At 45.5% G+C, this 27,358-nt stretch overlaps 2 protein-coding genes across 5 annotated transcripts in view; one reads left to right on the top strand and one right to left on the bottom strand.

Moving 5' to 3' along the window:
- Nucleotides 1-1,024: 1,024 nt before the first annotated feature.
- RIOX2 (ribosomal oxygenase 2) lies at nt 1,025-25,182 on the top strand. 4 transcript variants are annotated; one of them, XM_025873218.2, is made up of 10 exons: nt 1,025-1,079; nt 6,018-6,492; nt 10,933-11,052; nt 12,129-12,257; nt 17,161-17,264; nt 20,384-20,486; nt 20,928-21,099; nt 22,888-22,976; nt 24,271-24,357; nt 24,792-25,182. In XM_025873218.2, the coding sequence occupies exons 2-10, from the start codon at nt 6,058-6,060 to the stop codon at nt 24,948-24,950; spliced, it is 1,398 nt and encodes a 465-aa protein (XP_025729003.1). In that variant the 5' UTR covers nt 1,025-1,079; nt 6,018-6,057; the 3' UTR covers nt 24,951-25,182. The 4 variants fall into 4 exon arrangements, with proteins under 4 accessions (XP_025729003.1, XP_073748494.1, XP_025729011.1 ...); XM_073892393.1 differs by having other exon boundaries at nt 1,060-1,079; nt 6,021-6,492; XM_025873226.2 differs by lacking the exon at nt 1,025-1,079 and adding an exon at nt 1,903-2,044.
- CRYBG3 (crystallin beta-gamma domain containing 3) overlaps nt 25,106-27,358 on the bottom strand; it is a 105,053-nt gene continuing 102,800 nt past the window's right edge. The window contains exon 22 of the mRNA XM_025873208.2: nt 25,106-26,771. Within this exon, the coding sequence (XP_025728993.1) occupies nt 26,683-26,771 (89 nt within the window). The 3' untranslated portion in view covers nt 25,106-26,682. The remainder of the gene's footprint in view (nt 26,772-27,358) is intronic.

The following is a 27,358-nucleotide window of genomic DNA, read 5'->3' as shown; positions in this document are numbered from 1 at the left end:
ACATTACCAATATAATGTCAAGTGGATTAGAGGGATTTTTTTTTTGTCTTTTCTGAAAGACAGATCTTTCTGAGAAAGTCTTTCCTGAAAGACTTAGATCTTCCAGATCTAAATGTGATCTTGTGCAAGTTAACTCTCCAGACTGTTTCCTCAACCCTAAAATGGAGGTAAGCGCAAGCTTGTGGTGAGGATGAAGTGAGGAGTACACTAAACACTTGGCATGGTCCCTCCCAGCAAGAACTCAATTCAAGTTTTGCTGTTATTGTTAGTTATAGACAAGTGTTAGACAAGGGTGTACTTTGTTTGCATTTGCTCACACGTCACCAGATAATCAGAAGTAGGCATTGGTCTCAATCATCTTGACAGAATGAAATAATTTCCTTTGGGTCTTCTTTGGTTGTCTACAGAGCAAAGGACACAGACCAGAGCAGAGATGTGCCCTGAAGCCCCGTGTCCAGTTGGTCCAGCCTCCCTACCCAAACGTTTCCAATAACGAGTCAGAAGTATAGCGCCTTAGGCCGAAATTAAAGAATTGCTTTTGTTCTTCTCTTCTATAGCTACAATATCAAAGAATTTCCAGTATCCTTTTAAACCAAGATTAATTCTGACTCTGGGAGCAACGCGATATAAATTACAATACAAAACAGCACAGCGTAGCATAGAGAGCTCAAAAGAAAGCGATGGGAGAACCTGGACCTTTAGCTCCCTAAACTTGGGCAGCTCGCCTTTCCTCTCTGGGCCTCAGTTTCCCCATTCATAAAAAGAACCCGGTTGTACTAGAACTGTTGCCCCAAAGCCAGAGGCTCATCCCGCTCCCAACTCAACCCCCCCCCAAAAAAACCCCCATGTATGTCCTTTAACACTAAAGGGAAAAACAAGCGGGCGTGAACACCGAACCCGGGCCGGTACCCGGAAGCCAGGAGCGCGCACCACCCACGCGGCCCGGAGGGACGGGGAGGCGGCGATGGGAGCAGAAGCCGGAGCGGCCCCCCCCGCCCCCGCCAGCGTGCGCACGCCGCCCCGCCCCGCCCCAGTCGTCGCCCCACCCGCTCGCGGCCGCGCGCAACAGGCCGAGCCCGGTGAGTGGAGCGACGTCTGCCCGCTTTCCCGCGCCGCCGTTTGCGGGGTCGTGAGCGCCCTCCCGGCGCCAGAGCGCGGGTGGGGGTAGGGCCTAGGGGGAGACCTGAGAGCCGAGCCCCGGGGAGCCTCGCGGGCCCGGGCTGGCGGGCGCTGGCGCTTTCGGGACCGGGGACGCGCGCTGACGCGCTCCGTGATTCCGGGGACCGGGGCAGGGAGGACACGCCGGGTCTGTTGCTGCCCGGATGGAGGGGTAGGGTCACGAGTGACCCGGGCACCGAGAGTGGCCCCCGTGAGCTGCCGGTGGCCTGGAGACTGGGACGAGCGCTCGGAAAGTTTGGAGGCTCGGTAGGGAGGGTGACGCTCGCCCTGGCCCCGGCCGGAGAGCGCGGCCTCCACGTGGGCTGTGCTGCTGGCGTCAGGTCGGGCCTAGGAGACAGGCTTTGCGGTTGGGGAAGCTGCGGGCAGGGCCGCTGCGGCCCTCTTGCCCCGCCCTGACTTGAAAATTCCAGCTCCCGCTTGCAGGGCACTGAGCAAGTGTGACTAGCCTGGCAGCCTGACAGTGGGTCGTCCAACAGGTTAGGAAGGCCAGGTGGTTCGCTGTGTTTTCAGGAAGCAGGGGCCTGGGAGTCCCAGGATGTGATTAGTCCACTAATTAGCTGTAAATTCGGCGCCAGGCCATTGATTTCACTGGGCTCGCGTTTAAGTGGAGGAGCCGGATTTTCCCAGCCTCTGCCACAACCTCGTGGGTGGATGGTTTTACCTTTCTGGCCTCATCCTTTGTAACGTCGTGGGTCACCAAAATACATGAATGTGGTATAATCCATTTTCTCTTTAAAATACAACTAAGAAGATAACTGCTAATCATAGCTTTAGGTCAGCAGGAGAACCAGTTTTCCCTCTGGATAAACATTTCTGTTGGGCAAAAAAAAAATGTTTTGGGTCAGCGTAGGCGACTTCCTTACAGGTAATATTTCTATCCTGGATGTGCGTTTAATTGAGCTGAATTTGACTATCATTCTCTATGTGAATAGATCTAAAATTCCTGTGGAGAATTTACTAGGTTAATGCGGTTTTCTAGGTCCCAGCTACCAATAGGCTTGATATGGGGCCCAGATGTGTATGTGAACAAGTGTTCTTGGTGACTACCCTTTAAAAACACTGCCCTGAAGATTATAAAGACACACCTCCCACCCCTGGGTGGTAGTAACCACTGAGGGCTGATGTGCCATTCAAATGACGGTGCAGTTGACTACCCTGGCTACAATTGCCATCAGAATAATCCCCACTGAATAAACTTTCTTTTCCCCCAATCTGTTTTGTGTAAGGGTTTGAGGATTTTTCTCTAAAATTATATACAAAACATGAAAAAGGAAAATTCAGCAAACGTTTCTTGGGGAACCATGTGCCATATTCTGTGCTAGGCTCTGGGAATGTGCAGATAGCCGTTGCCCTCAAGAAGCTGTGTTGACTTCTTGTCAGTAACTATTACTAAGGAAAGAAGGTTAGGACACTTAAAAATATAAAGGCTCTGTCTGTATTTGTTTGCTGTGGAATGGTTATCAGTATTGATTTTATTGTCGAGTTCATACTTTAAAGTTTAGTTTTTCTGTGGATGGCTAGTACAATATGAACTGAGTTTTGATTTAATCTTTTTATACTTTAATGTTTATAATCAACTCAGATTAGAAACATTTGTTTTTATTTTAAAAATTGAAATGTAATTGATACGTAACAGTTTCAGGTATATAACATTTGCTGTTTGTGTACATTAAGTGATATGAATTGCTTTTTTTTTTTTTTAAGATTTTTATTTATTTGAGAGAGAGAGTGAGCAAGAGAGGGGAGAGCACAAGTCAGGGGCAGAGCAGAGGGAGAAGGAGGAGCAGACTGCCCACGGAGCAGGGAGCCCGCTGTGGGACTGGATCCCAGGACCCTGGGATCATGACCTGAGCTGAAGGCTGCTGCTTAACGGACTGAGCCACCCAGGCACCCCCCAATTGCTTTTTTAAACTTTTTTTTTTTCTGTAGCTGAATAAAAATATTTACTCAACTTCTGTTTGGGTGGTCTGTGAGGTTAATGGTCAGGCTTATATTGGCTTTACTTTTCTAGATAAAGGTTTTTTTCTTGTTTACTATATTTTTGAGATTCTAAGATAGGCTTTTTTACTTTTTCTGAAATTGTGATGCATCTTAAGATTTTTACATGTTTAATGTGGTAGGGTATGTCATCTCTTCTCCCCTCCACCCCCAAAAGCTGTTAAAAAGAATGGTTGTCTTACAGTGTGTTAGTGTGAAAATCAGAGAAATAGTATATTTGCCCAGTAACCTCTAAGCCAGTTTCCAATTAACTGAGCCTCAAATAATTTCAATATGAATGTAGAGAAACAAGAAATGATGTAACTTTTGGCAGTATAAGTAGTGAAATTTATATTCTCACAAAAGCATTTGTTATGCAGTGCTGGGTTTATGTTATTAGTGATTGTAGATGGGAAAAATGCTTTAAGTAATTTTATTTTGGCTTACGTATCTTGTGCACTTTGTTTAACCACACTTCCTGGTGAATGTGCTCATGCTGTATTTATAAATTGTGCTTAAAGAAAAGCCTTTCATTGGCATCTTCCTGCTGTCCACATCCCTTAAATAAATTTTAAACTGACCAGTTGTGAGAGATAAGAGATGTATGGCTTAATATGAAATTACTTTTTCATTATAGGGTACCTTAATGATACAAACCCAATTTAACACTTTTTAAAAATTGGGAGCAATGTGTTGGGGGTCTTTAAGACCATCCCTAGGTTCAGTGATTTGCTGGGACTCACAGCTGATTTATTATAGCAGTAGACTAGTGCTTAATTGGCCCAGCAACTAGTTGTGACAATACGTGTGAAATGTTGCCAACCAGGGAAGCTCATCAGACACTTCAGAACTCAGGGTTTTTATTGGGGGCTGACCATGCAGGCATCCTCTGCCTGGCACCAAGCCCCAACCAAAATTCCAGACTCCCAGAAGGAAAACAGGTGGTCATTATAAACCATAGTGCGCAAACAGTTTAGGCACAGTGAGTCTCTCTTATCCGTTACAGGTGGTGGGAGTGCTCCTGAAATTTAGGTTCTCAGACAATAGCCGTACACAGGGCCTTTTGAAGGACAGGCCTCCTCACTAGCTGTGCTCTTGACTGAATCTCTTCAGATCTCCTTGTTTCTAACCGCATCTGGGTTCCAAGGATTGGCAGTACTTTGTCTCACTGAAGCCTTGATGCTCTAGTTGAGAAATCAAACTGGTCTGGGAAACTTAAGAGGAATAGGGAACGTTTTCAGAAAATGTGACTTATGGATGGCATATCCTAAAACACCGAAGTTTGTTTTGTTTAGTTTCCTAAGCTTAAGCCCTTACTCCTCCAATGCAAGCTTTTGGTGTCGATTGGTATTCGTTTCCCACCTCAGCCCTGTGTTTTCCTATCAAAAGCACTTGATCTGAGCTGTTCATGGGTACAAAGTTTAGAAGCGATGTTTCCACTTCCTAAATTGTTCAACTTACATTTGGGTTGCAGTCATTTATAAATTAGTTGTTGCAGTGTGTAACACGTATTCCAGGGTACTTTCTTGCCAGGCCAGACCACTAATTCTACTTAATCCACTGTGTAGCTGAAATACCCCTTAGTTAATAACAAAAGAGCAGAAAACCGGGTTCTTACAGTCCTGCTAGCCCTACAAAACAGAAAACCATAACATCTGTTAGTTACTGGACTCTGGGACAAATAGGCTTTTATAAGCATAATGGTTCTTAGCCTTTTTTGGGGGGCCAGGGACTCCTTTAAGAATCGAGTGAGAGCAATGTGCCTACCCCCCAAATCTATAGATATACATACACTTTGAAATAGAATCTTGCAGTTTCTAGAAATTCATGTAATTTGAAATATTCTTGAGCCCCAGGTGAAGGACAGCTGCACTGTAAGTGTGGCAGTAGTATGCTTTGGGGGCAGTTCTGAGAGAGGCTAAGCGATGCTGGGGAGTTGTCGCTCCTCAGATGTGGGCCGGGGACCAACAGCAGCATTGTTACTTGGGAGCTTGTTAGAAATGCAGAATCTCAGCCCTGCCTCGGATCTAGATGCCCAGGTGATGGATGGGTGTGCATGTTAAGGTTGGGGGGAGCGCTGTGTCTGAGGTTGCTGATGTTGGTATTTTATTGTATATTATTTTAGTTTAAAAGTTAAAGCTTTTTAAAGATGGGATATAAGTATCTTTAGCTTTTACTTTGCAGCCTCTTAACTGGTTTGGTTTTTTTTTTTAATGGGGGTGGGGTTTCCGATAAAGTAGCTATTTTCAGGAGTAAGCTGCGAATCAAAAGTGAGGAGGTTCATGTGGTGAGGAAGAGGCTTGGGAGCAGGCAGCTTCTCGCTCCAGCCACCAGGTGCGCAGGGCACGTTGGCCGCCTTTCTGCACAGCCCGTGGGGGCAGTGCTGTGCCCCGGAGCACTGGTGGTGGGCCCCTGTTGGTAGTTCTTGAGGCAAGTGTTTGTAACTCAAGAGTACATCTAATTAGGTTTGGGACCTGGTGCTGACGCCAAATTCAGGATTTTCGACTTCTGTGTCAATGGCCACCGGCTAAAATGTGACCAGGAACTGCCATGATCGCAGAACCATTCATTTGGGATCATTATACCGCCTAATAAACAACGAATTTCACGACTTAGTGCTTATGTGCAAGAAAAACATGCTTTCCTTTAGATGGATATGTAATCTGAGTGGTGGTTGAGGCTGAATCCTATCTTGGAAGGTGTGGTGTTGGCTGGAGGCTCGGTCACATCCTGAAGGAGATGGCGTTGACTTCCAAGTTCTCCTGAAGGGGTACTGGCCTCGCAAGCTGTGTGTACGTGATCTGCTGACAGAACACTGGTAATCCTGGTAAACCTAACCACGTGTGTGCTTTGTTCTCCAGTAGGTCCGCTTCCTCACTGCTCTGTCTTGAGGACAGAAGGATGCCGAAGAAAGCAAAGCCCACGGGGAAGGGGAAGGAAGAGGGATCTGTTCCCTGTAAGCAGCTGAAGATGGAGGCAACTGGTGGACCCCCCTCCGCTTTGAATTTTGAAAGCCCTGGTGATCTCTTTGAAAGTTTAATCTCGCCCATCAAGACAGAGACTTTTTTCAGGGAATTCTGGGAGAAGCAGCCCCTTCTCCTTCAGAGAGATGACCCTGCAGTGGCCACATATTACCAGTCCCTGTTCAGGCTGTCAGATCTAAAGAGTCTCTGCAGCCGGGGTATGTACTATGGAAGAGACATAAATGTCTGCCGCTGTGTCAACGGGAAAAAGAAGGTTTTAAATAAAGATGGCAAGGTGCACTTCCTTCAGCTGAGGAAAGATTTTGACCAGAAAAGGGCAACAATTCAGTTTCACCAACCTCAGAGATTTAAGGTAACAGGTTCTCCCCATGACAGAATCATTTTATGGGTTAAAGTGCTAACATTTGGCCACAGGTCAGCCTAGGGATGAACCTGTGATGATGAACGTCCTGCCAGTTTGAGAGGAGGTACCACCTGTTGGCTCTTTAAATGCATCCCAGATTAGGAGATCCTGTGTTATCTTTTGGCTAAACTGTTAGGATCGCCCAGCAACTCTGGGGGACATGATCATCACACTGCAGAAACTATATTGCAAGTTTATAAATTAACATTAAACCTCCAGGAGCATATTCTGTGGGGTGGTTTATGTTTTGGTGTATGGTAGACCTTTCTAGTTGGTTTGTCCTGTCATTATAATTTAAGGCATGATAGCGTCAGGGTGATCATTTTCTTCTTGAAGTTGCTTCCCTTTACTACTTACATCGAGCTAAGTAGAGGCTTCAAAGCTGTGACCAGATCAAGTACCAGATGCATGTTTAAGAAAGAGACTTTACCCTTATTAACAGCCGCCAGGTAGCTTTGAGGGTGTGGGTCCTGGAACTGCTCCCAGGGAGGCAGTCATAGGTGGAAGGTAACTTTGATTTGCAAGTCTGGGAGAGTAGCTCACTTTTTATTTATTCTATATCAGTGCTTAACATTCAAGAAATAATTAGCCTCCTCTCTGTTCAGTTTCTGCTTCATAAATGCAGTCTTAGCTAATCTGCTTTTGTAGAGGTTTGAGATCTTTACATGACAAGTGGCCCAGAACAAATGAGGGTCTGTTCTCAGTTCAGAAATCCCCTTTCATGACCCATGGCTGAACCAAAATGGCAGCATGGGAGGAGGAGCAGGAGAGCGGTCCATGAGGTTCCATGGTGAGGATTCTGGCTGTGTAGTGGCTCCTGGGACTTTGTCCTCAGTTATCAGTAATGTTTCCTGTGGCTGAACTCCGTTGCTTTGGTAGAGCCCATTGGCCAAATCTAGCGAATGCCTTTTCCTCTCTTGTCTAAAGGATCTTGAACCTATTTGTGCTCTGGATAAAGTTAAGTACTCTTAGATGTTTCAGTTCAAGTCCTGATTCCAGATAGTCCATCTCATGCAGTCATAAGAAGTTGAAATGTTCCTGGAATGCCAACCTTTTGGCTCAAACACCCAAAAAGAATTATAAATAACTTGCCAGACCAAGTCATGATTTGAATTCAGGAATATGGACACCATGGTCTTCTCTCTGAGCTAGTCCTGACTCTTTTCTTGGCTAGAAGCAGCACTTTTTTTTTTTTTTTTAAGATTTTATTGATTTATTTGACATAGACACAGCAAGAGAGGGAACACAAGCAGCGGGAGTGGGAGAGGGAGAAGCCGGCTTCCCGCGGAGCAGGGAGCCCGATGCAGGGCTCGATCCCAGGACCCTGGGACCATGACCAAAGCCAAAGGCAGACGCTTAACAACTAAGCCACCCAGGCGCCCCGAAGCAGCACTTTTTTAAAAAGTGAGTTTTAGACACCTAATAACTATGAACATAAAAGGTCAATGAAGTTGATTATATGTAATTTGGTCACAAACCAGTAGAAAGTTATTATTTGGCATATGTGTGGTGTCCTTAGCAGCTGTCATTTCTGTACTTTAGAATCATCCTGGGCTTTTCCCTGTTCATCTCTTAAGTCCTGCACATTTCTCCTCTCTGATTCCAGGTAGCCAAGAATGTATTTCCTTTGCCCTGTTGACTCAGCTCTTTGGCCAGGTTTACAAAGGTGGGAAGAATGAGCTTTCTTGGCCTAAACTCAGCTCCCCGGCTAGACTGGGATGCACCCTGCTTTTTCTCTTTCCACCACTTGAGAGACCTATAGGAGTTCACCCTCTTACAGTGGATGCTGGGTTCTAAATAGTTTATTCTGAGGAGGTTTAGTGTTGTATGTGTGTTTAGGAATGTGCATATTAATATCAGGATAGAAAAAGTCGAGAGGCAGTTCATCACTGGCTAGGTTGAGAGACAGAGTAGATAGTGCCTTGTTTATTGGGTTTCAGAATGTGCACAAGTTCTTATTCTAGTTGGTTGGGAAGTGAATAAGGAGGTAATCAGGGAACCCTAAGTTGTTTCCCACCTTCTTTGGATAATCCATATGTCAAAGGTCTGGGTGAGTTTACCAAATACACGTGTTCACTTTTGAACCTTCTTTTTTTATTATTTATTTATTTGAGAGCATGAGCAGGGAGAGGGGCGGAGGAAGAGGGAGAAGCAGGCTCCCCGCTGAGCAAGGAGCCGGATCCCAGGAGCCCAAAATCATGCCCCGAGCTGAAGTCAGATGCTTAACCTACTGAGCCACCCAGGCACCCCACTTTGGAACCTCCTAACAGACATTCAAAATAGGGCATTCATTGTGGTCTCTATTTTACATGTGAAAAAAACTGGAGTTCAGAGCTATGGACCTTTTCCATAGCTGCTATAAGTAAGGACTTCTGACTCTAAATCTGAGGCATTTTCCTGCCATACTTTTAAAGATGTTAATTGAAATGTAGCAGGGCTTTGGCATGTTTGTTTTTGCCTTTCTTTAGGTGTACCCATGGGCTTCTGGTCCCAGAAGCAGTTGCATTCAGTTTTGATTCTTATGGGTAGGTCAGTGGAGAGAGGAGGTTGTACTCACCTAGGAAGAGGCTTCCACCTTCCCTTTTCACTGCTCTGGGGTCCTCATTGGCATCTCCAGACATAGTTGGGAATCCTGACTTAAAGAAGACAGGTTTTAAGAGCCTTGTTTGTGCCTAAGTCAGTGTTGGTGAAGCAGTAACACTTGTATACTGCCTTGCAATTTAAGTAAGTTTGCAGATAAGTTGTTTTATCAGTCTTAGTGGGGGAGTCCTCATTTTACAAATAAAGACGCTAAAGTCATTTAGTTTGTAACTACAACTTGGATTGAGGTGGTTTGACTTCCTATCTCTTTCTACCAGGCTATACTTGGTAGATTCAGAAGCTAAATGTCCAGGAGAAATGGAAAAATTATGCAATTGATCGACCCAGATGCTTGAGCTGGGAACCATAAAGTCACCCATATGGTCTTGAGATGCCTCTCAGGCCATCACAAGGAGAAGCCCTGGTTTTCTAATGGTTCCAGTTACAGTATAGATGTAATTACAGAGCCAGGTCCTGCTGGCCCTTCCCTGGTATAAATTAGGTGCTTTGGGAGCTCTCTTAATTCTTTGGAGCTATTCAGAAGCCATTAAATTATTCTTCCTCTGTTAAGTAGAACCCTTGATCTATAAATAGAGTAGCCCAGTCATCTTCCTAAAGATGTCTCCCAAAGCTTTTTTCATACTGACCTAATTCTTTCCCACTCGATACTTTTAATACTGTAGATCCTTTTTCAGTCAAATGGTAGGATTGACTCTCAAGCTGTGGTTATTGGTTGACTCACCAAATTTTTAAAAATACATTTGAATGTCTTGTGTGTGCCAGGCACTGTACATTCATATACTTGAGACTGAATGTCTTTAATATCCGTTAGTGTCCTCATAGGTGATTTGTGTTTTTTTTAAGATGATTCCTGAAGAGGCAGTACAGGGCCCGGGCTAAAGGGCACAGGCCGGGCTGCCTGGATTTCAGTGCTGGCTCCGTCATGTATTAGCCGTGTATTCTCATGCTTCGGTTTCCTCAGCTTGGAAACCGGACATTATGGTATTGCTCCCCTTATGAGACAGGGGTGTTGGGAGGGTTATAGAACCAGTATATGTAAAGCACTTAGACACAGGGCCTGGCGGACAAGAAGTGCTAATATCCGCCTGGCCTAATTGCTCCCTCCCCTCTCCTTATCCGCTTGGGAAAATCAGCATTCATATTCTCTCTCTCTCTTTCTCTCTCATGAACTACTGTAGAACTCTCCCTGCACACACACCCCCACCCCCATCCCTGCAAAAAAAAAAAAAACCTTGTTCTTTAACAAGTCTTTCCCACTTTAGTAGGGTGAACTAGGCACTAACTAATTGCCCAGCCAAAGCCAGGAGGCTTTTAATCCCCTTCCCCTTCCAGCACCCCATTGTACTTGGTCTCTCACAGCCCGTGCTGCTTCCAGGGTGCATCTCTGCCTCCCCTTCTCCCCCACCACCCTGCTCATCTCCCGCCTGCGCTGCTGCCTTAGTAGCTTCCCAACTGATGTCTCTTGCTTTTCTCCAGGCCACTCTCCACACAGTAACCAGAGTGAGCTGTAAAAAATGTACATTAGATCGTGTCATGGCCCTGCTTAAAATCCTGCGTGACTCCTGATTGCCTGCCTTGCCAGTTTCTCGGTTTTCTCTACTCTTCTGCACTAGGATGGAAGATTCTTGAGGGCAGAGGTGTTGGCTCTTTAACTGCTGAATTCTCAGGTATCTGGAACATAAGAGCTGTGCAGTAAAGACTGGCTAAGTGAATAAGAGCGTGTTCTTCCTCTTGTTTCTGACATTTTTCACCTCTTCTCCCACCTTCCTTCCTTCCTTTCTTTTTAAGGATGAGCTTTGGAGGATCCAGGAGAAGCTAGAATGCTACTTTGGCTCCTTGGTTGGCTCGAATGTATACATAACCCCTGCAGGATCCCAGGGCCTCCCACCCCATTATGACGATGTGGAGGTAAGAGGAAGAACACTGTTCTGCTCGGGTAAGGAGTCACTGCGAGTCTGCGTTAGGTGTTAGGGTTCACTTCAGCTCCCTGCGCTTCTTGCCGTGTGGTCCCGGAGATCTTGACCTCACCTAGATGTTGGGACAGGTGAATCCTGCCAAACTGGTTTCCTGCTCATTCTCAAAGGGGAGAGATGGTTTCTAACTTTACTAATATAAAGAGCTACACATTCCTATGAAACAGGTATTTATTGAATTTGTCTACAGAAAAGCGTGATTTGCTTTTTCTCTAATTTCACAATGTATGAGATTTAGTAAAGTGAGGTCACAAGTAATCCTTACATCTGCTTTCATTTTGTCCTTTTTTTGGAGCTGCCAAAAATAGATAATTTTTTCCATTTGTGAAAATCTTGGGGCAGCTTGAATGAAGGTCATGGTCTCACTTAGGCACTGGCACCTTGACAAGTGTTGATTCACTCTCACGTGGCTGCCAAACAAGTTAATTCTCTGGTGTGGGTAGTCTGTCATTTTCTTTTTATGCTAATGCAAGATTATGAACACAGAGTTATTAGTAAAAAGCCCCTTTGAAAGCAATTTCATACCAGTACATTTCCCAAAATTTTGTTTTTGCTATTATAATATTTTAAACAGAGCTTTAAAATATCTTTGGCTGAATGAAGAATGAAGAACTTGAAGTTTTCCTGTCTGCCAAGGATAATACTCAGGATTTTAGACCCTGAGGAATATCTGAAACTTGGCTTTTCCATCAGAGATTATGGGCTCGCAGCTGTCTGATAGCAGATTTAAAGGCAGGAGATGTGGGGATATAAAGAACCCAGTGAGGCTTTATTACCGTGAAGAGAATGAATATCCTTCCAGTATCAGGGTTCATGATTACCTGTTTTTAAAAGTGAAAACCAGCAGTGGCAACTTTCAAGTATAGGGTGAAATGCCTCACTAATCTCTCATTTTTATTTTTTATCTGAAATTGGTAATCCACCTGAGGTTTTGCCGGGCTAACCCTCTGGCAGCCCTGGGCCAGTTGTCAGGAAGCTCGCTGACACTCCTGGGCCCCGTGGCTTCCGTAGGTCTTCATCCTGCAGCTGGAAGGAGAGAAACACTGGCGTCTGTACCGCCCCACTGTGCCCCTGGCCCGGGGGTGCAGCGTGGAGTCCGAGGACAGGGTCGGGACGCCGGCGCTCGAGTTCACGCTGAAGGTACGGCACTTCCGTCGTGGCCGCGGCTCCTGACGCGGGGTCCGGTCTGGGGTTTAGTGTGTGTGCGGGGGTCCCCGTGGGTGAAAATGCAAGAGCATGCGCTCGGGCTGGCTGTCACTCACTAGCACGTGCAGCTTCTAAGGGAGACTTGGTGTTTGTACTGTCGAACCGAGCTGAGGGGACGTTAAGTTCATCTTCCAAACAAGCTGTCTCCAAATGTAATCCAAGTTCAACAGAAATGGATTGTGATTCCGTTGACCACTGACTTCTCTAGACCAGAAGTGGAAAGTTTGGCCTTGGGCAGCTTCACCAAATCTAAGCCAGCCGTCAGGACCGGGCTGTAGCTTGCCTAGGCAGAGCACAGTCAGGGACCCCTTAGTTTTTTTGTTGGGAAAATTCTAGCATGACCCACTTTCCTCCTGACTGTACAATAGACTTTCTCTGCACTCCCTTACCCCTGTGTATAGTCACCAAAAGAATAGTAATCGTCTTTTGTATATAGTAATTAAGGGCTCTTCCTCCAGGAAGCCAGCTGGCTTGAGCATGGTGACTGGTTGGCTGGCCCCTTGCTATAGAGAGTCTGTCTTTGAGCAGTTAGCCTGGATGCGACCACAGCCAATCCCTAGCAGGTGAGATTGCTGAGAAAAAAATCGTAGAGGGGTAAGAAGAGGTCCGTGGTTCACCTTTATATGTTGAATTAAGAAATAGCAGCTCAGATCATTCTAAAAATTCTACCAACCTGATGTACTTGCACATAGTTATTATTTTTGTGTTTCTTGTGTCTTGAACTTAATAATTAGTTATAATTACTCAATACTTTATGGCCCTTTCCTGATTTTAAAAACTTTGCCTGCTTGCCTGTGACTGGGAGAAACAATCTCCCTTTTTACGATGTGTGTTTATATTACAGGGGATTTAAATATATACAATCAATGTACCCTTCATTTTTTTTTTTTTAAGTTCTTGGTCAACGGTCAGCAAACTATGACCCATGGGCCAAAAATATGCCCTGCTACCTGTTTTGGTAAGTCAGGTTTAGTGGAACACAGCCACATCCATTCCTTTTTTGCTGTCTGGGGCTGCATTCACATCACACCCGCAGAGTTGGCTGGTTGCCACAGAGACCATGTGGCCCGCGAGCCACAATTATTTACTGTGGAGCCCTTCACGGAAAGAGTTCACCAACCCTTACTCTTGGTGAAGCATGTTTAATAGTCTCTTGGTTGATTATTTTTAGGCCAAAGACTAAGCTATCCACGGTCTCTGAGGCCAGGGCTGAGTTACCTAGCCTGACAACCGGCTACTTGCCGTGCCCAGGAACGTTGATCTTCCTAGTGGTCTTCAGGTGTAGGTGGTGTGGGTTCTGCGAGGTGGTGCCGGGAGACTGGGAGGAGATGGGATGATACCCATTAATCACACCCATCCTATCTCAGTTCATTAAGAGCAGCCCTGAGTCTCCTGGGAGGAGAAAGACCAGCATTGTGTACCGTGGGTTTTCTTCCAAGTTGCACATCTGTATACTTGTGGGTTTTAAATTGGTGAAGCTCTTCAAATGAAATCTTGTGTAAATGCCCAGTGTATGAAACAGAAAAGCTGAGTCACTCTGGGGGGGGTGGGCATAAAGGCCACAGTGAGGGTCACCAAACCCGAGGTCTTGGGATGAAGACCCCTCCTGCAGTGGGAACACCACTCTGGTTTGGGGATCTGACACACCTGGGTTTGAATTGAGCTGCTGTCCCTTAAGAGCTGCGCATTCTTGGGCAAGTTATTTATCTCAGTCTCAGTTTCTCCTTTACTGCAAAGGAGACCATAATATTTACCTTGTAGTTTGTAAGAATTGAAAAATATGTTTTTGTTGCCTCCTTTGCAATGAAACTCCTTGGAAGAGATGGCTCTATGTCAATATATTTATTGCTGCTTATCAAATTCCCACAAATTCAGTGGCTTAAAACAACACAGATTTATTAACTTATAGTTCTGCAGTTCAGCAGTCCAAAAGGGATTTGGTTTCACTTGGCTGAAATCAGGTGTTGGCAAGACTGAGTTCCTTCCAGGGGCTCTAGGGGAAAATCCATTTCCATGCTTTTTCCAGCTTCCAGAGGCCTCCTGCATTCCTTGGCTCACAGCCCCTCCATCTGCCAGGCCAGCAACGTAGAGCCTAGTCTTTCTCCCGCTGCCATCTCTATGGTTCTCTCTTGCTGTACCCTCTTCCACTTTTAAGGATCCTTGTAATTACATTGTCCCTGCCTGGATAATCCGGAATAATTTCCCTGTCAGCGCCTTAATTGGCCTTGTCCGTGTGCCCTAAATACTTATAGGTGCCTGGGGTTAGGACGTAGACGACTTCAGGGACCCAGTCACTGGTCTTCTCTCCTGCTCTTGGGCACTCCTCCCCACAGGATTTCCTCCCCACCATTCCTCCAGAACCATTCTCCCCCAGGTTACCGGGCAATCCATGTTGTCAAGTACAATGCTTACCTTCAAGTCCGCATCTCAGCAGCCCCCTTTCAGCCTTGTTGGACACAGTGGGTCACTCCTACCTTCTGCTCTGGGCTTCCAGGACGCCTCCCTCTCTTCTCTTTCCCACCTACTGGCTGTTCTTCCTCATCCTCCTTTGCTGTTTTGTCCTCAGTCTTTGTGTCTCTGAAAGTTAGGGATCAGGGATTATTTCCTGGACCTCTTTCCTCAATCCACACCCACTCCCATGGTTTTAAATTTCCTCTAGACTGACCTACTTTCAGTGCTGTGTTCAGTCTCTAGCCCACATCTCTAAACTCTAGACTTATATCCAGCTGTCTATTTAATGTCTCCACTAAAAGGATAAAAGGTACTGCCAGTTTAATATTCTGCAAAGCAAAGTCCCATTACCCACCCTGTCCCCAGCCTCCTTCCCTGTAAATGCCTCACCATTTTCCTGTTTGTTCAGGACAAAACCCTTGGATATGGATCTATACAAAAGCCTCCTATTTGGTATCCCTATCGCAGACTTTTCTGACATAATGATCATAATGATCCTTTTGCGATCCATTGAACCCTTTGCCCAGACCTCCAGTGGTCTTCTTTTAAATCCAAAATAAAAGCCAAAGTCCTTAAAACAGCCCAGAAGGCCCTGGAATCTGGCCCCTCTGCTGCCTTCTCACTTCATCTCCCATCATTTCCACCCTCACTACTCTCCTGCCACATTGACCAATGCTTTTCAAAGGTGCCAAGCACATTTTCAACCTCAGGACCTCTGTACTGCTCTTCCCTCTGCCTGGAATCCTTTCTGCCCAGGTAGTCCCGTGGCTGGCTTGCTCATTTCCTAGAGTCTTAACTGAAATGTCATTGTAGCGGAGTGAGGTTTCAGTGCCCATCCTGGATAAAAATGGCACCTCTTACCCCAGGCACACCCTGCCCGCCACATCCCCATGTGCATCATTCCTCTCCTTCTGCTTCTTTTGCTTTCACTGCATTTACCACCACTTGACCTTATTTATTTACTGCTTTATTTTATCTGCCTTGCTCCAATAGAATGTTTTTATGGTATCCGTTGTCTTTTCTTTCTTCTCAAATGTTTGCTCTTTGTCTCAAATGAACTACAAAAGGGCAGACCTTGTTTTGTTCAATGCTCTATCCCCAGTGCCGACCTAGCATGGTGCCTGGCGCGGGAGGAGGATGGAGATTGGTTAATTAAATGTTTGTGGTATGAATGAATGAATGAAGGTCTCATTCAGAGGGGTGGCTCAGAGACACTCAGCAAGTGATAGCTATAATTGTGAATAAAGCATTTGCTTGAGGTAGTAATTTCCCTGTCAGTTTGGTGTCATTCAGGGTGAATGAGCCACCAGAATCGTTCTTATGAATATATTTAATTGTATATTGTTTCTTGCTTTAAGGAAAATCTCAACATTGAGAAAAGGTTGGGTTTTTTTGGTTTGTTTAATCTATTTCTTGAGCTGCCCCTCGAGGGCCCACCCTCTTAAACAGTGATCCAGACTGCTTCTCGTGGTTGCAGTTTTTTGGGTTTTTCATCTGGTTGGGATTAGGGAGGATGTAGCTTCAGGAATGATTTACGAAGGATACTTCCGTCCCCTGGCTTGGGCAAGACCTGGAACAGGGTAGAGGAGGTTTACCTGCGCAAGAGAATGACTGATCTCCAGTTACATCTAGTTTTTAGGTTCAAGTGAAGGGTTAAATGGTTTTTTATCTGTTCATCCAAACATTCATTGAGCCTCTGTTGTACACCTGATGCCTTGGTAGTTTAGGCCCTGGGGAGTACATGATGGACCTTGACCCTGCCTGGAAGAGCTCACCAACCTGCTGGTGGAAGGGGGGTGAGGAGGGGCAGGTAGAAGAGTAATTATAGTACAACCACGTGCCTGTCACGGCTCCAAGAGCTCTGGAGATGGCATCTCCTTTAATCGTGAAAGTAAGTCTGAATTTTGGGCCATTTGCCTCCGTTTTAGCAGTGAAAGAACTGAGGTTTCGGGGGGGTTCAGTAATTTCCTGGGGTCACTAGCCAGTAAGTGGCAACGTCTGTTTGACTCTAAAGCTCCTACTGTTCACCACTGCCCCATTTGAAGGGTGGAGAGGGAGGGTGCAGGCTCCCCAGGGTGTCACCTAGATCGGGGCGGGACAGTTTCAGGGGCACCTGCTCTCAGCTTGTGAAGAAAGAAAATGACTTCAGGTACTAAAACCCTCTCCAGGATTGGGGTTCACAGTGACAGGCTCACAGGCATGGTGAAGCTAGACTAGTGGGACCCCAGGAGCCCAGCATACAGACCACCTCAGGAATCATGAAGTAGAACGTTTCTAGAATGGAAAACTGAAACTCAGAGCCTATTTTTGTCTCTTTAAGACATAGAGGACTGAGAAGACATCCTCCTTATTAACTCCCTTCTCCCATTTTTTTTCCTTTCTTTAGCCGGGTGATTTCCTGTACTTTCCCAGAGGGACCATTCATCAAGCGGACACTCCTCCAGGGCTGGCCCACTCTACTCACGTGACCATCAGCACCTACCAGAACAAGTAAACACTCTCCTCCCAGCCTTGCATCCCAGTGAAGCTCAAGCTGTGTCCCATGGCAACCGCTTGCAGAAGGGAATGAGGGAGTTGGCCTGCTGTCCTGCTTATGCAACCTCAGGGGTTTCGTTTAGGCGCCCTTGCTAACTTCCGATTCCTTTAGAGTCCTGTCCATGCTGTTGGCCCATCTGGGGTTCCTCCTGCGAACGTCATGAGCCAGACTGTATAGAAAATGGGAGTTGCCCGGTGAGGGCTCCATAGTTTGGGAAGAAAGAACCACACCTATGCCCGGCTGGACTTGCAGTCTCTCTCTTTTTAACATTTTTTTATTGCAGTAAAATATTTATAACATAGAATATGCCACCTTAACCATTTTTACTGTACAATTTGGTGACATTAATTATGTTCACACTATTGTGCAACCGTCACCACTGTTTCCAACACATTTTCGTCACCCCGCACAGAAACTGTGTCCATTGAAACATCCGGATCTCTTGTAAGGTTTCCACTGTTCATACAAGTTCACGAAATTGAGTAGGAAAGGAAGTCTGAAACAGTGAGACCTAAAAGCACATGTGCTGAAAACCATTCTGATTAAAACTGTGTTCCATTTCGGTGCGTGGCGCCTCCCAGGCCCTGGGCGGCAGCGGCCTCCCTGTGGATCCTTAACAACGACGACCTTGCTAGCCCCGGGCACGTTCACACTGCCAGCTGTCAATGCCTGGCAGCTTGCAGGCACCAGAGCCTGTGCAGTGGCTGGGAATGTGGGCCTGGGACTGAACTTGCACCCTGGAGGTGGTGGTAGGAGGGGAGACGGATCAGGAGATAGCAGTCGGATAACTTCCATCGTGGGTTTGTAGAGGAGACTCCTGAGGAGCGCAGAGGAATGCACTGAGCCAACCTGGGGCGTCAGGGAAGGCTTCAGAAATGACTTGACACCCAGGCTGAGTGAGTCTTAAAGGGTGAGTAAGTAGAGTGGGTCAGATGGTCAGAGTAGGAGAGGCATTCCAGCCCCAGTGGACAGCAGGGCCCCTCCTACATTCAAAGCCATAACTTGCAAAACAAGTTGGTAAGCATGACTTCTGCTTCCTCCTCTGGCGTTTCTGGGTGAAATGAGCCCCTGTGTTTAAGAGGCTGACCTTAAAACTGAAACTCAGTTTTAGAGGAACTAGGTGGAGCCTTGCCTACAGTTAGGGTAGTCCTTGCCCACAAGCAGACCAGAGCTTGTATTCTTCCTTTATGAAAAATGCTTTTCTCATGGTGGCTAGGCAGATTCCTTGCATAGCCACAGGGAGGCTGGAACCAGAAGTTCCCAGTGGGTGCCGAGCAGCTCTGGGCCTTGGCAGCCAGTTTGGCCCTGTGGGTGTCCATGTAGCTTCTGGTATCCTGCCGTTAATGTGACTCAGCTATTTCCCCTTTCTGAGATTCTCTGTCTTTTGCATTCACTTAATGCCCCTAACTGGTTTTCTAGTAATTGGTTTTTCATGCACTTATTTTCCTTCCTCACCTTCTGTTTACTCATAACATTGACTCATCCATAAGTCGTCATCAGTTACTTGTCTGACCTCCCTTTATCTCACTAGACCTAATAGCTTCTACTTCTGCTAAACTCTTTCCCAATCCCAAGAGTGAAGATCTGGTGGGCTGCCCTTGGGTCCTACCCGTGCCTTCTCTGGTCAGCTGGAGAGGTGGACGGGCGCCGTGATTGCGGAGTCTCAGGTCAGACTCTGACCTGTGCCCTTATCTGTGGTGCTGGAGCTAGAAGGGGACATATTGGAACTCAGGAACCATTGCTCCCCAGAGATGTCCCCGTGCTGTGGGCCTGGTACCCCTGAAGGCACTGGCACGGTGAGGATTTGGGGCCTTTTCCTAACACCTCCCAAGGGGACATTGTTGGGAACGTCTGGGATCTGGGTGTGGGACAGCAGCAGGTTGATTTGGCTGTTTTACCAAAGTGAACCCCTCAAGAGATATTAATCTCAAATTTTGGTCCAAGATCCATTCTGACTCTAACCAGAACACAGAGGTCGGTTTAACTGCAATGCCATCTCTCCGTGAGCTACTGCCGCACGATTTCACCCATGACCCTGCAAAAGAAGAGCTTGTTTTTGTGCTGGTAAAAGAGCTCCAGGAGAAGGTTCATTCAATCAGATGTGAGGTTGGGTGTAACATTAAGTTGCAAAGTGTGAGGACACCAAATGGTAGACGTCTTAGGGAAAGTGTCGCTGATGTGACTTTTGTCTTCGGACGCTTTTTCAGAAGGGAAGCATAAAAGTGTTAATTTTGCTTACTGAGTGAGCAAAAGTCATACTGTGAATTCCCATTTTTGCACATAGCCAGCAATTCGAAATCTGCTGGTGACACTGAGGGAAAATTTTAAACAGCTAGAAATATTGAAAGAGAGCAACCCCACAGAGCGTTTCTTACAGTGGCACACATTTAGGGCGAGCCAATTGTAAATGCCCCAAAGTACAGGTAATTGAACACTGATGCGCATCCCTAGACGTTATTTTTGGCCACTGGATTCCACCCTTCTAAGCACTGCTAGAGTTTTAACAAGTTGCAAATCGATTGTTCTGAAATTGTTGATGTTGGATATTTCACTGAGGAAGAGTGCCCCTCTTTTATAAGGGAAAAAGGAAAATGTGTTACAGTTCAGATAATTACACAGTCCAGGGATTTTACTGTTACCCTAAATGTATTTCTTTTTGAATTTTTGAACATAAACTATTTTTTAGGTTCTATGATTGTTAAAATTTCCTACAGAGCTCCTCTCATAGACACTTGTGTTACAATTGAAAACATTAAAAAATAAATTGGGCCCTTGAACTTCCCACTTTACACCTGTATAGGATTGTGTGGTATCTTTTAAGAGAAGTCGTGAGTAAAGCCTAGCTTCCTACCTTTTACCTTTCCACGTGAGTGTTTGGGAAAGGGGAGGGGAGAAGCAGTGTGATTGATGAAGGCCTTCAAGTTTTTTTTGTGCTGAGTAATGTCACATTAATGGAACGCACAGTGCCTGGGGAGTTGGAATGTAGTTTGTAGCTTCGGGATTTACTAAGTAATCAGTGGTTTATGTAGATTCTGTGGGTGTTCACGATTTTCTTTCTTGGTGCATGTTCCAGTTCGTGGGGAGATTTCCTTTTGGACACTATTTCGGGGCTTGTATTTGACACTGCAAAGGAAGATCTGGAGTTCCGGGCTGGCATACCCCGGCAGCTGCTCCTGGTAAGGAGTAAAGGCTTGGGGGTCCGGGGGTGGGGCGGGGACAGTGGCAGCCCAGACCAGCGGAAGCTGTGGCCTGCCTCCTAGGCACCCCAGGATCCTTCTTCATGCCAGAGTCAAGCCCAGCTCCTGGGCTGCGTGCAGCGCTGCATGCTTTGCAGGGGAACGTGGTGCTGCACGATCCATGGGCCCTGAAGAGCTGAGGCTGTTGCGCAGGCAGCCCCTCTTCCCGCACAGCGAAGGCAGGGTGGGAACGCTGGCTGAGGAAGTGGCTGAATCACTGAGGCACGTGGCCCAGAGAGCCGCAGATTCGGCCACAGGCTTACGCAGGAGAGACCCGCTGGAGATGCTGGCTGGTTATGCTCTGCGTACTGCTCTGGACACCAGGACCTGCGCGGGAAGTCCTGCTGGAGTTCGGGCCAGGACTCACTTCGGGGTTTCCAGCAGGTGGACGCCACGGCTGTTGCGACAAGAAAGTTAAGTGGCTTTCTGAGGACCCTTGCCGACCGGCTGGAGGGCACCAAAGAGCTGCTTTCAGCTGACATGAAGAAGGATTTTGTTATGAACAGACTCCCGCCTTACTATATGGGAGACCAAGCCGAGCTTTCAACGCCAGGTGGGATATTTTGAAGCTTTCCTGGATGGGCTCCTCTTTGTGCAGATGGAAAGAAAGAAGCATTTTAGAATTAAGGTGGACCTAGATCTATCTTTAGCATGTTATGTTTGGATGAGACATGCTGTAGCTTTAGGGATCCTGCGTCTCGCAAGTCTTTTGCAAAGAACTTGTGTCCCAGCTTGATGCGGGAGAAAGAACCTTGTGATTGTGGGTGAGAAGTATGTATATTTATGGACACTCTGGTATTCTCCATCTTCAGGAAGTTCTAAGAACTTGAACACTGAAATAATTCAACAAGATTAACTCAGGGATGGGTTAAAATGTTGCCATCAGCAGGTGAAACGTAAGAATGCCCAGGGTTGCCACTAACCTGCTCCGAGTCCCAAGTGACTATTCTGTGACTGGTTTAGGCTGTAAATGACCTAACACTTGGATAGATGGTGATAGCAGACCATCAGTACAACACTCCTGCAGTGGGACAAATGAATTTAGGACTTGTTGCAACAGGGAAGACCACACACTGCTGAGAGTTGTGGGGCATCTCAGTAAAAGAGCGTTGGAAGGATTCGGGCTTGAGTTACGTGATTTTTCAGGAGGGTTAAGAAAGCAGGGCTTTGTTCTGGGTTGGACGCTGTCAGAAAATAAGGGGTGTGATTGGGTCTCCTGTAGGCAAGAGTGAAATGAGGCTGAGGTTGCAATTAGTAAGGCAGGGGCAGACTCTCAAATCAGCAGGATAGGGACGTTTGGTCATTTTTGAGGTTTGGATAGTGTTCTGGCTTTTGCCTGAGTTCTGACACGCTGTTGGAGTGGTCTTGTTTTCGCCTTGCCCTCTCACAGAGTGGCCTGGTTGAATGTTGGTGTTCTGTGGAATCGTCTGTGTTCAACAGGAGAACACCGAGACACGGCCGTGGGTGCCAGGCCAGCTCTCCGGCTGCCTTTCTCCTCCTCTGTAGGGTTGAGAGGACTATTTTTACTAACGTTTATAAATGCCTTCTTTCTCATGGTTGAGACCCACTGAAATAAGACAATCTATAAGGTTGCCTTTAACATTGATTCTGCTTATAATTTTAGTATCATCTTTGGGGGAAGTTTGGAACTTGTTTTTGCACCTATTCAAAATAGCAAATTTTTACCAGCATGTATTTCAGTCTTTAGTGGAACAGTTTTCAGAGTATCCGCTTATGGCACAGGATATCTTACCTGAACTCTTGTCTTAGCCATTAGAGTCCGTAACGCCACGTTCCCTCAAGACTCTTTCTTCAACCAGATGACCCTGTAAGGCCAGTCTGTTTTTAGTGGCTACTTTTTTACGAAGTTAAATCCAACTTGGAAAAGACTTTTTTTTTCTTTCCTGTGAGCTTTATTAGGTGGTTTTCATGACACTACCCTTGACCTACATGGATGGAGTAAGTTGCTAGGATTACACTAGTCGTTGGTGAGATGGTGCGGTTTGAACTCAGGTAGTCCGTACTGGGCTCCACACGTAGAGCAAGCGGCAGATGGAGGCTGGAACCTGGGAAGGCAGTGTTGTGTGCAGGACGCACGGTGGCGCTGTCTGTTGGGGCATGGTTTAGATCTATCAGATGTACCTACCAGCATCTGTTATGTTACACGTCTACGCTGTTAAGAATGAGCTCCGTAAGGATGTAAACTGTACTTCAGTATCATTATAAATATGGGGTAAGTCAGTACTTGAGTTGGAGGGCACCCCACATTTGGATTCACTGCACACAAGTCTGAGCCTGGGGTTCCTCTAGTGAAGGCTGGCTCGCTCTCTGGGTCTTCTAGGTGGACGGTTACCAAGGTTGGACAGCACAGTGAGACTGCAGTTTAAAGACCACACCATCTTCACAGTGGGGCCGGATCAGGATCAATCTGTGAGTATCCAGAGGGGAGGAGGTTTCCTCTCCTCTCAGGACATTTCCATCACAGGCCTCAGGTTATCAAACTAACAGATGGCCCCTACCTTTCCAAACCCTTTGGGCATCCATCTGTTCTCCTTAGTGCCCTGACTTTACCTCAAAGGGTGTCCAGATCTCACTATGCCAAAGATGCCTGCCTATTGGGCATCTGAGGCTTGCCCTCCCCACAGATCCCTCCTTAATTTCCCTCATGTGGTGATGGACGCCTGGTCTCTGCCTCCTGGTTTGGGCCATACTGCTCTTGCTCACACACCTCCCTCATGCACTCTCCCATCCTGTACTTTGCCCAGTCGGTCATTATGTATGGTTTTGTTGATGTTCTTCTAGATGGAGAAGAAAATTTATATAACCTTGCCACCTGGCCCCATGGTTCCTAAAACTGGCTTACCGATCCTAGACTCAACTGGAAAACTTTTAGAAATTATAAATTCCCAGGCTTCACTTGGTCTGGGTTAGAGCTTCTATATTTATTACCAAAGCTCCCTTTACAATTCTAAGGACCTTGGGAACTATTCCATGCCCTATGGTTTCACCTTCTTCCTCCTAGTCAGCTGTCTTGGGAGGTGCTCCATGAATGATTAGAGGGGCTGTGAGTCGGGGGGCAGCTAGATGTGTCCATAACCAGACTGTCACAGCCATTGGGGCCAGACCTGGGGAGGACTGGTTTATAATATACGTAGAAAACCTCAAAAGTATGCACTCTCTTGTATTCCTCAAACAAAAAACACAAAAAAAAACCCTAGTAACCCTTATCTAAGAGGTGACAAGGACTGAGGTTCTGGTCACTGTGTAGGATGGACAGACAGGGAAGTAGACTATTTGAGAGGCTACTGTAATTGGAAGTTTTTATAGATCCCACTGCTGGTATTTCTCAAGAAGTAATATTCACTCCATGGTGTTCATAAATTGTCAGCTTATAACTGGGAATGTCATATATGGATATAAAAAAAACGGTGCTGGCTGGATTAAATGAAACTTGAATGTTTGATAAGTTGATAGGTAAGTGGTTGCTTTTTCATTAAGCCACGTTTCTGATGATGCCATATGAGCTACACTGTTTTATCTTAAAAAAAAAAAAAAACGTGCCTATTTGCTATATACAAATAGTAATCTGAGGAATATAGTTTGTGTATTACATATCCTAACTTTGTGCCAAAAAGATTCTTGGTGTTAAATTTTGTTATTGGAGAACCTTCTTGTATTGACCTCAATATTGTGTTGACAGCTTAATTCTTATCTTTTTTTTAAGGATGAAACTCAGGAAAAGATGGTTTACATCTATCATTCCTTAAAGAATAGGAGAGAGACACACATGATGGGAAATGACGAAACAGAGGTTTGTTCCAACCTAAAATATCTTTGTGATTTGGTGATGGCTGGGAAGAATGTGTTACCTTTGATTTATGGGTGATGTGCTTTCTTATGACTGCAGCGTGGGCTTAACATTTCACACAATTGACAGAGCCCTTGCACAGGGGATGATTAAGTCAGACAGTTCTGTGATATACGTACACATACACCAGCTTTAAAAAGATACGAGCTGGGACCTTGTAGCCTTGTAGGAAATGTGTAATATCATAAATATGAAGCATTTCAAACGGCTAATTTCTTAGGATATAAAGTAGACCTTTCGTGAAGTCTAAGTTTTTATATGGGAATTGGCAAATTCTATACGTTACCTAGTTGTAAGGCTATCAGAAATACTGAACTATACAAGTTATGAAAATACCATTTTAAGATTTTTTATCTGACTAGTTTATCCTTTTCCAGTCCCATGGACTTCGCTTTCCTTTATCACATATGGATGCACTGAAGCAAATTTGGGGTCACTCAGCTATTTCTGTCAAGGACCTGAAACTGACTACAGATGAGGAAAAGGAAAACCTGGTGTTATCCCTCTGGACAGAATGCCTAATCCAGGTAGTCTAGGGCCTTTCCAGAATCAAGGGTGCACCGTCTCAGAGACACACGTGGAGAGAAGAGCAATGATGTATGTGCTGCTTCTGTCGATTGGGAAGGACCCTACAACAGCCTTCCTTACCTGTCATGGAAGAAGGGGGTCTCAGAAAGTAACCAAACTGTACTTTGGACAAACTCATTTAATCCAGTGTGGTAGAAAATGCACAACTCCAATAAATGTTATCATTGACATTTAAAGGTCGCTACCTGGCTTTGTCTTTGTTCTTTGGAAGAAACAACTTCTTTAAAGAGCCTTGTTGGCTCTACAAAAATCTTTTAAACAATTAACACAAAAAAATTTAAATTGTTTTTTTACAATGAAAATATACATACCTCCGTGTATACACAACCCCCTCCCCCCGTTAAAATAAAGTTACCCCGATAACGTAAGTTTCATTAAATACTGCCACACTAATGAGAGGCGCTCCCATCTATGGGCATACACGCGTTTTACAGCTGCTGCTTCAGAGATGACAAAGAGCCTGAGATTGAAGGGAAGAAAATCAGTATTTACATGGAAAGACCAAGTCTCTATAAAAAATGCTCAAAATATTGGGTCTTTGTGTTTAAACAATTGACTGTTATTTTACATTCTAAAGTGCGTATAGGTTGATATTCAAAAATATCGCTGGAGTATTTAATCCTTCTATATAAAAATAGAGCAGACAGTGTTCTGCTTTCTGGTAAAAGTTTGTGACGAAGGGAACAGTTGTCTCAAGTTCAAAACCAACTCAGGAGGGAAAAATACTTAAGAATTGTATAATTTTTAAAGGTGGTAATGATTACCTGATATCCTACCTGATTTTGCTTAAAAATGGAAATAACAGTTTTCAGCCATTTCATTAAGTAAAATGGTATAGAGTCAAAAAGGCTCAACTACTACTTGGTTTTAACTTAAACATTTGAAATTTCCCTTCAGGCAAAGAAAAATTTGACTAAACTCCTTGAGGGCAGATCAGGCAAAATCTAGGGTGAGGTCTCAGCACCAGGACAGGTGACCACCAATTATAGAGTCTTGTCACCCGGGAGAGAGTAAGGATGGTCACGAGTTATTTGTGCTTTTTTCGTTTGGCCACAGAAAATACGCCAATACTCGAGCCTCTTTCCTAAACAAAGCCAAGGTCCTTTCCTGGGGTCAGTTATAAGTATGAATACTTACGGTGCTTCAGTTATAAAAGCCTCAGTAGAAAAGACCCTTTAAGGCTTATCTAATACAGCAGCTTAATAGGAAGGTATATTAAATGTTTTCAGGCATTGCTAAAAAAAAAATTCTCTTCTTGCAAAAGGATGACTTGGCCTAAAGGAATTTGTTTCCCTGTGCTTCACACTCCCACACCCATCTCCTAGGATATTAACAGCTAATACAGGCTGACAGTCACCAAGGTCCTACAGTGACTTTCACGAGTAGGACTTGTGTCTGGTGGAGAGGAGAGAAAGCACACACTTGAGGCAAGTTGCTCACCAGAAAACTGGAGAGCAAGCAGGACTAGAACCTTTCGCAGAAATCAAAATGTGCTTTTCATAGGAACGCTAAACAACTAGCAAGAATACTTGAGTGTTGCCATGGTTAAGAGCAATGGTCTTGGAAGCTAGGAGCAAACTTCACTGTGCTCAGTGATGCAGGAGCGTGAAGACAAGTAGCTTCCTTTCCCAGGGACAGGAGGTTCGTTCTTTGCTCTTCCTAGAGATGCCGCAGATTCTCTCACAATATTTCAATGTCCCATTTCTGTGTTTCTTCTCCCTCCAGGGGTTGATTTACAATTACATGAGTCTTGTCATAATAATTTCCTCCTAAAATAGGAATTCCAAAAGAAAGGATTATTTGTTCACCCAGGTGCTTAACAATGTTCAGTCCACCGAGTGCCGGATTAAGACTTCATTCCTGGGGCGCCTGGGTGACTCAGTTGGTTAAGCGGCTGCCTTCGGCTCAGGTCATGGTCCCAGGGTCCTGGGATCGAGCCCCACATCGGGCTCCCTGCTCAGTGGGAAGCCTGCTTCTCCCTCTCCCACTCCCCCTGCTCGGGTTCCCTCCCTTGTCTGTCAAATAAATAAATAAAAAATCTTAAAAAAAAAAAAAAAGGCAGCCTGACGTGGGAAGCTGAGTTTAAATAAGCTTAACTATGATTAACCTCAAATCAGACCTCAATATGACTCAAACTGAAAAACTAAGAGGTAGAACAGTTGACTACAAAAGCCATGTGCCCAGCACCGCGGTTCTGGAGAGAGCTTGGGCTGGATGTCGGGCACGGTTTCTGTTTCCACAGACAGTGGCTTGTGACTAAGCCAATTAAATAGCCCAGACCTTGCTCAATTCCAAAGAAAGTTTAAATGATACCTGCCACCAATTTTAAGTGAGGGCTTTTAAAGACTACAGCAAT

Source organism: Callorhinus ursinus, unplaced genomic scaffold (assembly GCF_003265705.2).
Source record: "Callorhinus ursinus isolate GAN/ISIS: 27379988/994484 unplaced genomic scaffold, GSC_fseal_2.0 scaffold1, whole genome shotgun sequence".
Taxonomy (NCBI): domain Eukaryota; kingdom Metazoa; phylum Chordata; class Mammalia; order Carnivora; family Otariidae; genus Callorhinus; species Callorhinus ursinus.
Note: the sequence above shows the minus strand (reverse complement) of the source record. Positions and strands in the feature narration are given on the sequence as shown.

Bases quoted from the DNA above. Each gene is read 5' to 3' on its own strand.
- RIOX2 (XM_025873218.2), top strand. From the start codon at position 6,058: ATGCCGAAGAAAGCAAAGCCCACGGGGAAGGGGAAGGAAGAGGGATCT. The intron at 21,100-22,887 runs GTGGGATATTTT...TGGGTCTTCTAG, and splicing joins AGCCGAGCTTTCAACGCCAG to GTGGACGGTTACCAAGGTTG. The intron at 22,977-24,270 runs GTGAGTATCCAG...CTTTTTTTTAAG, and splicing joins GGCCGGATCAGGATCAATCT to GATGAAACTCAGGAAAAGAT.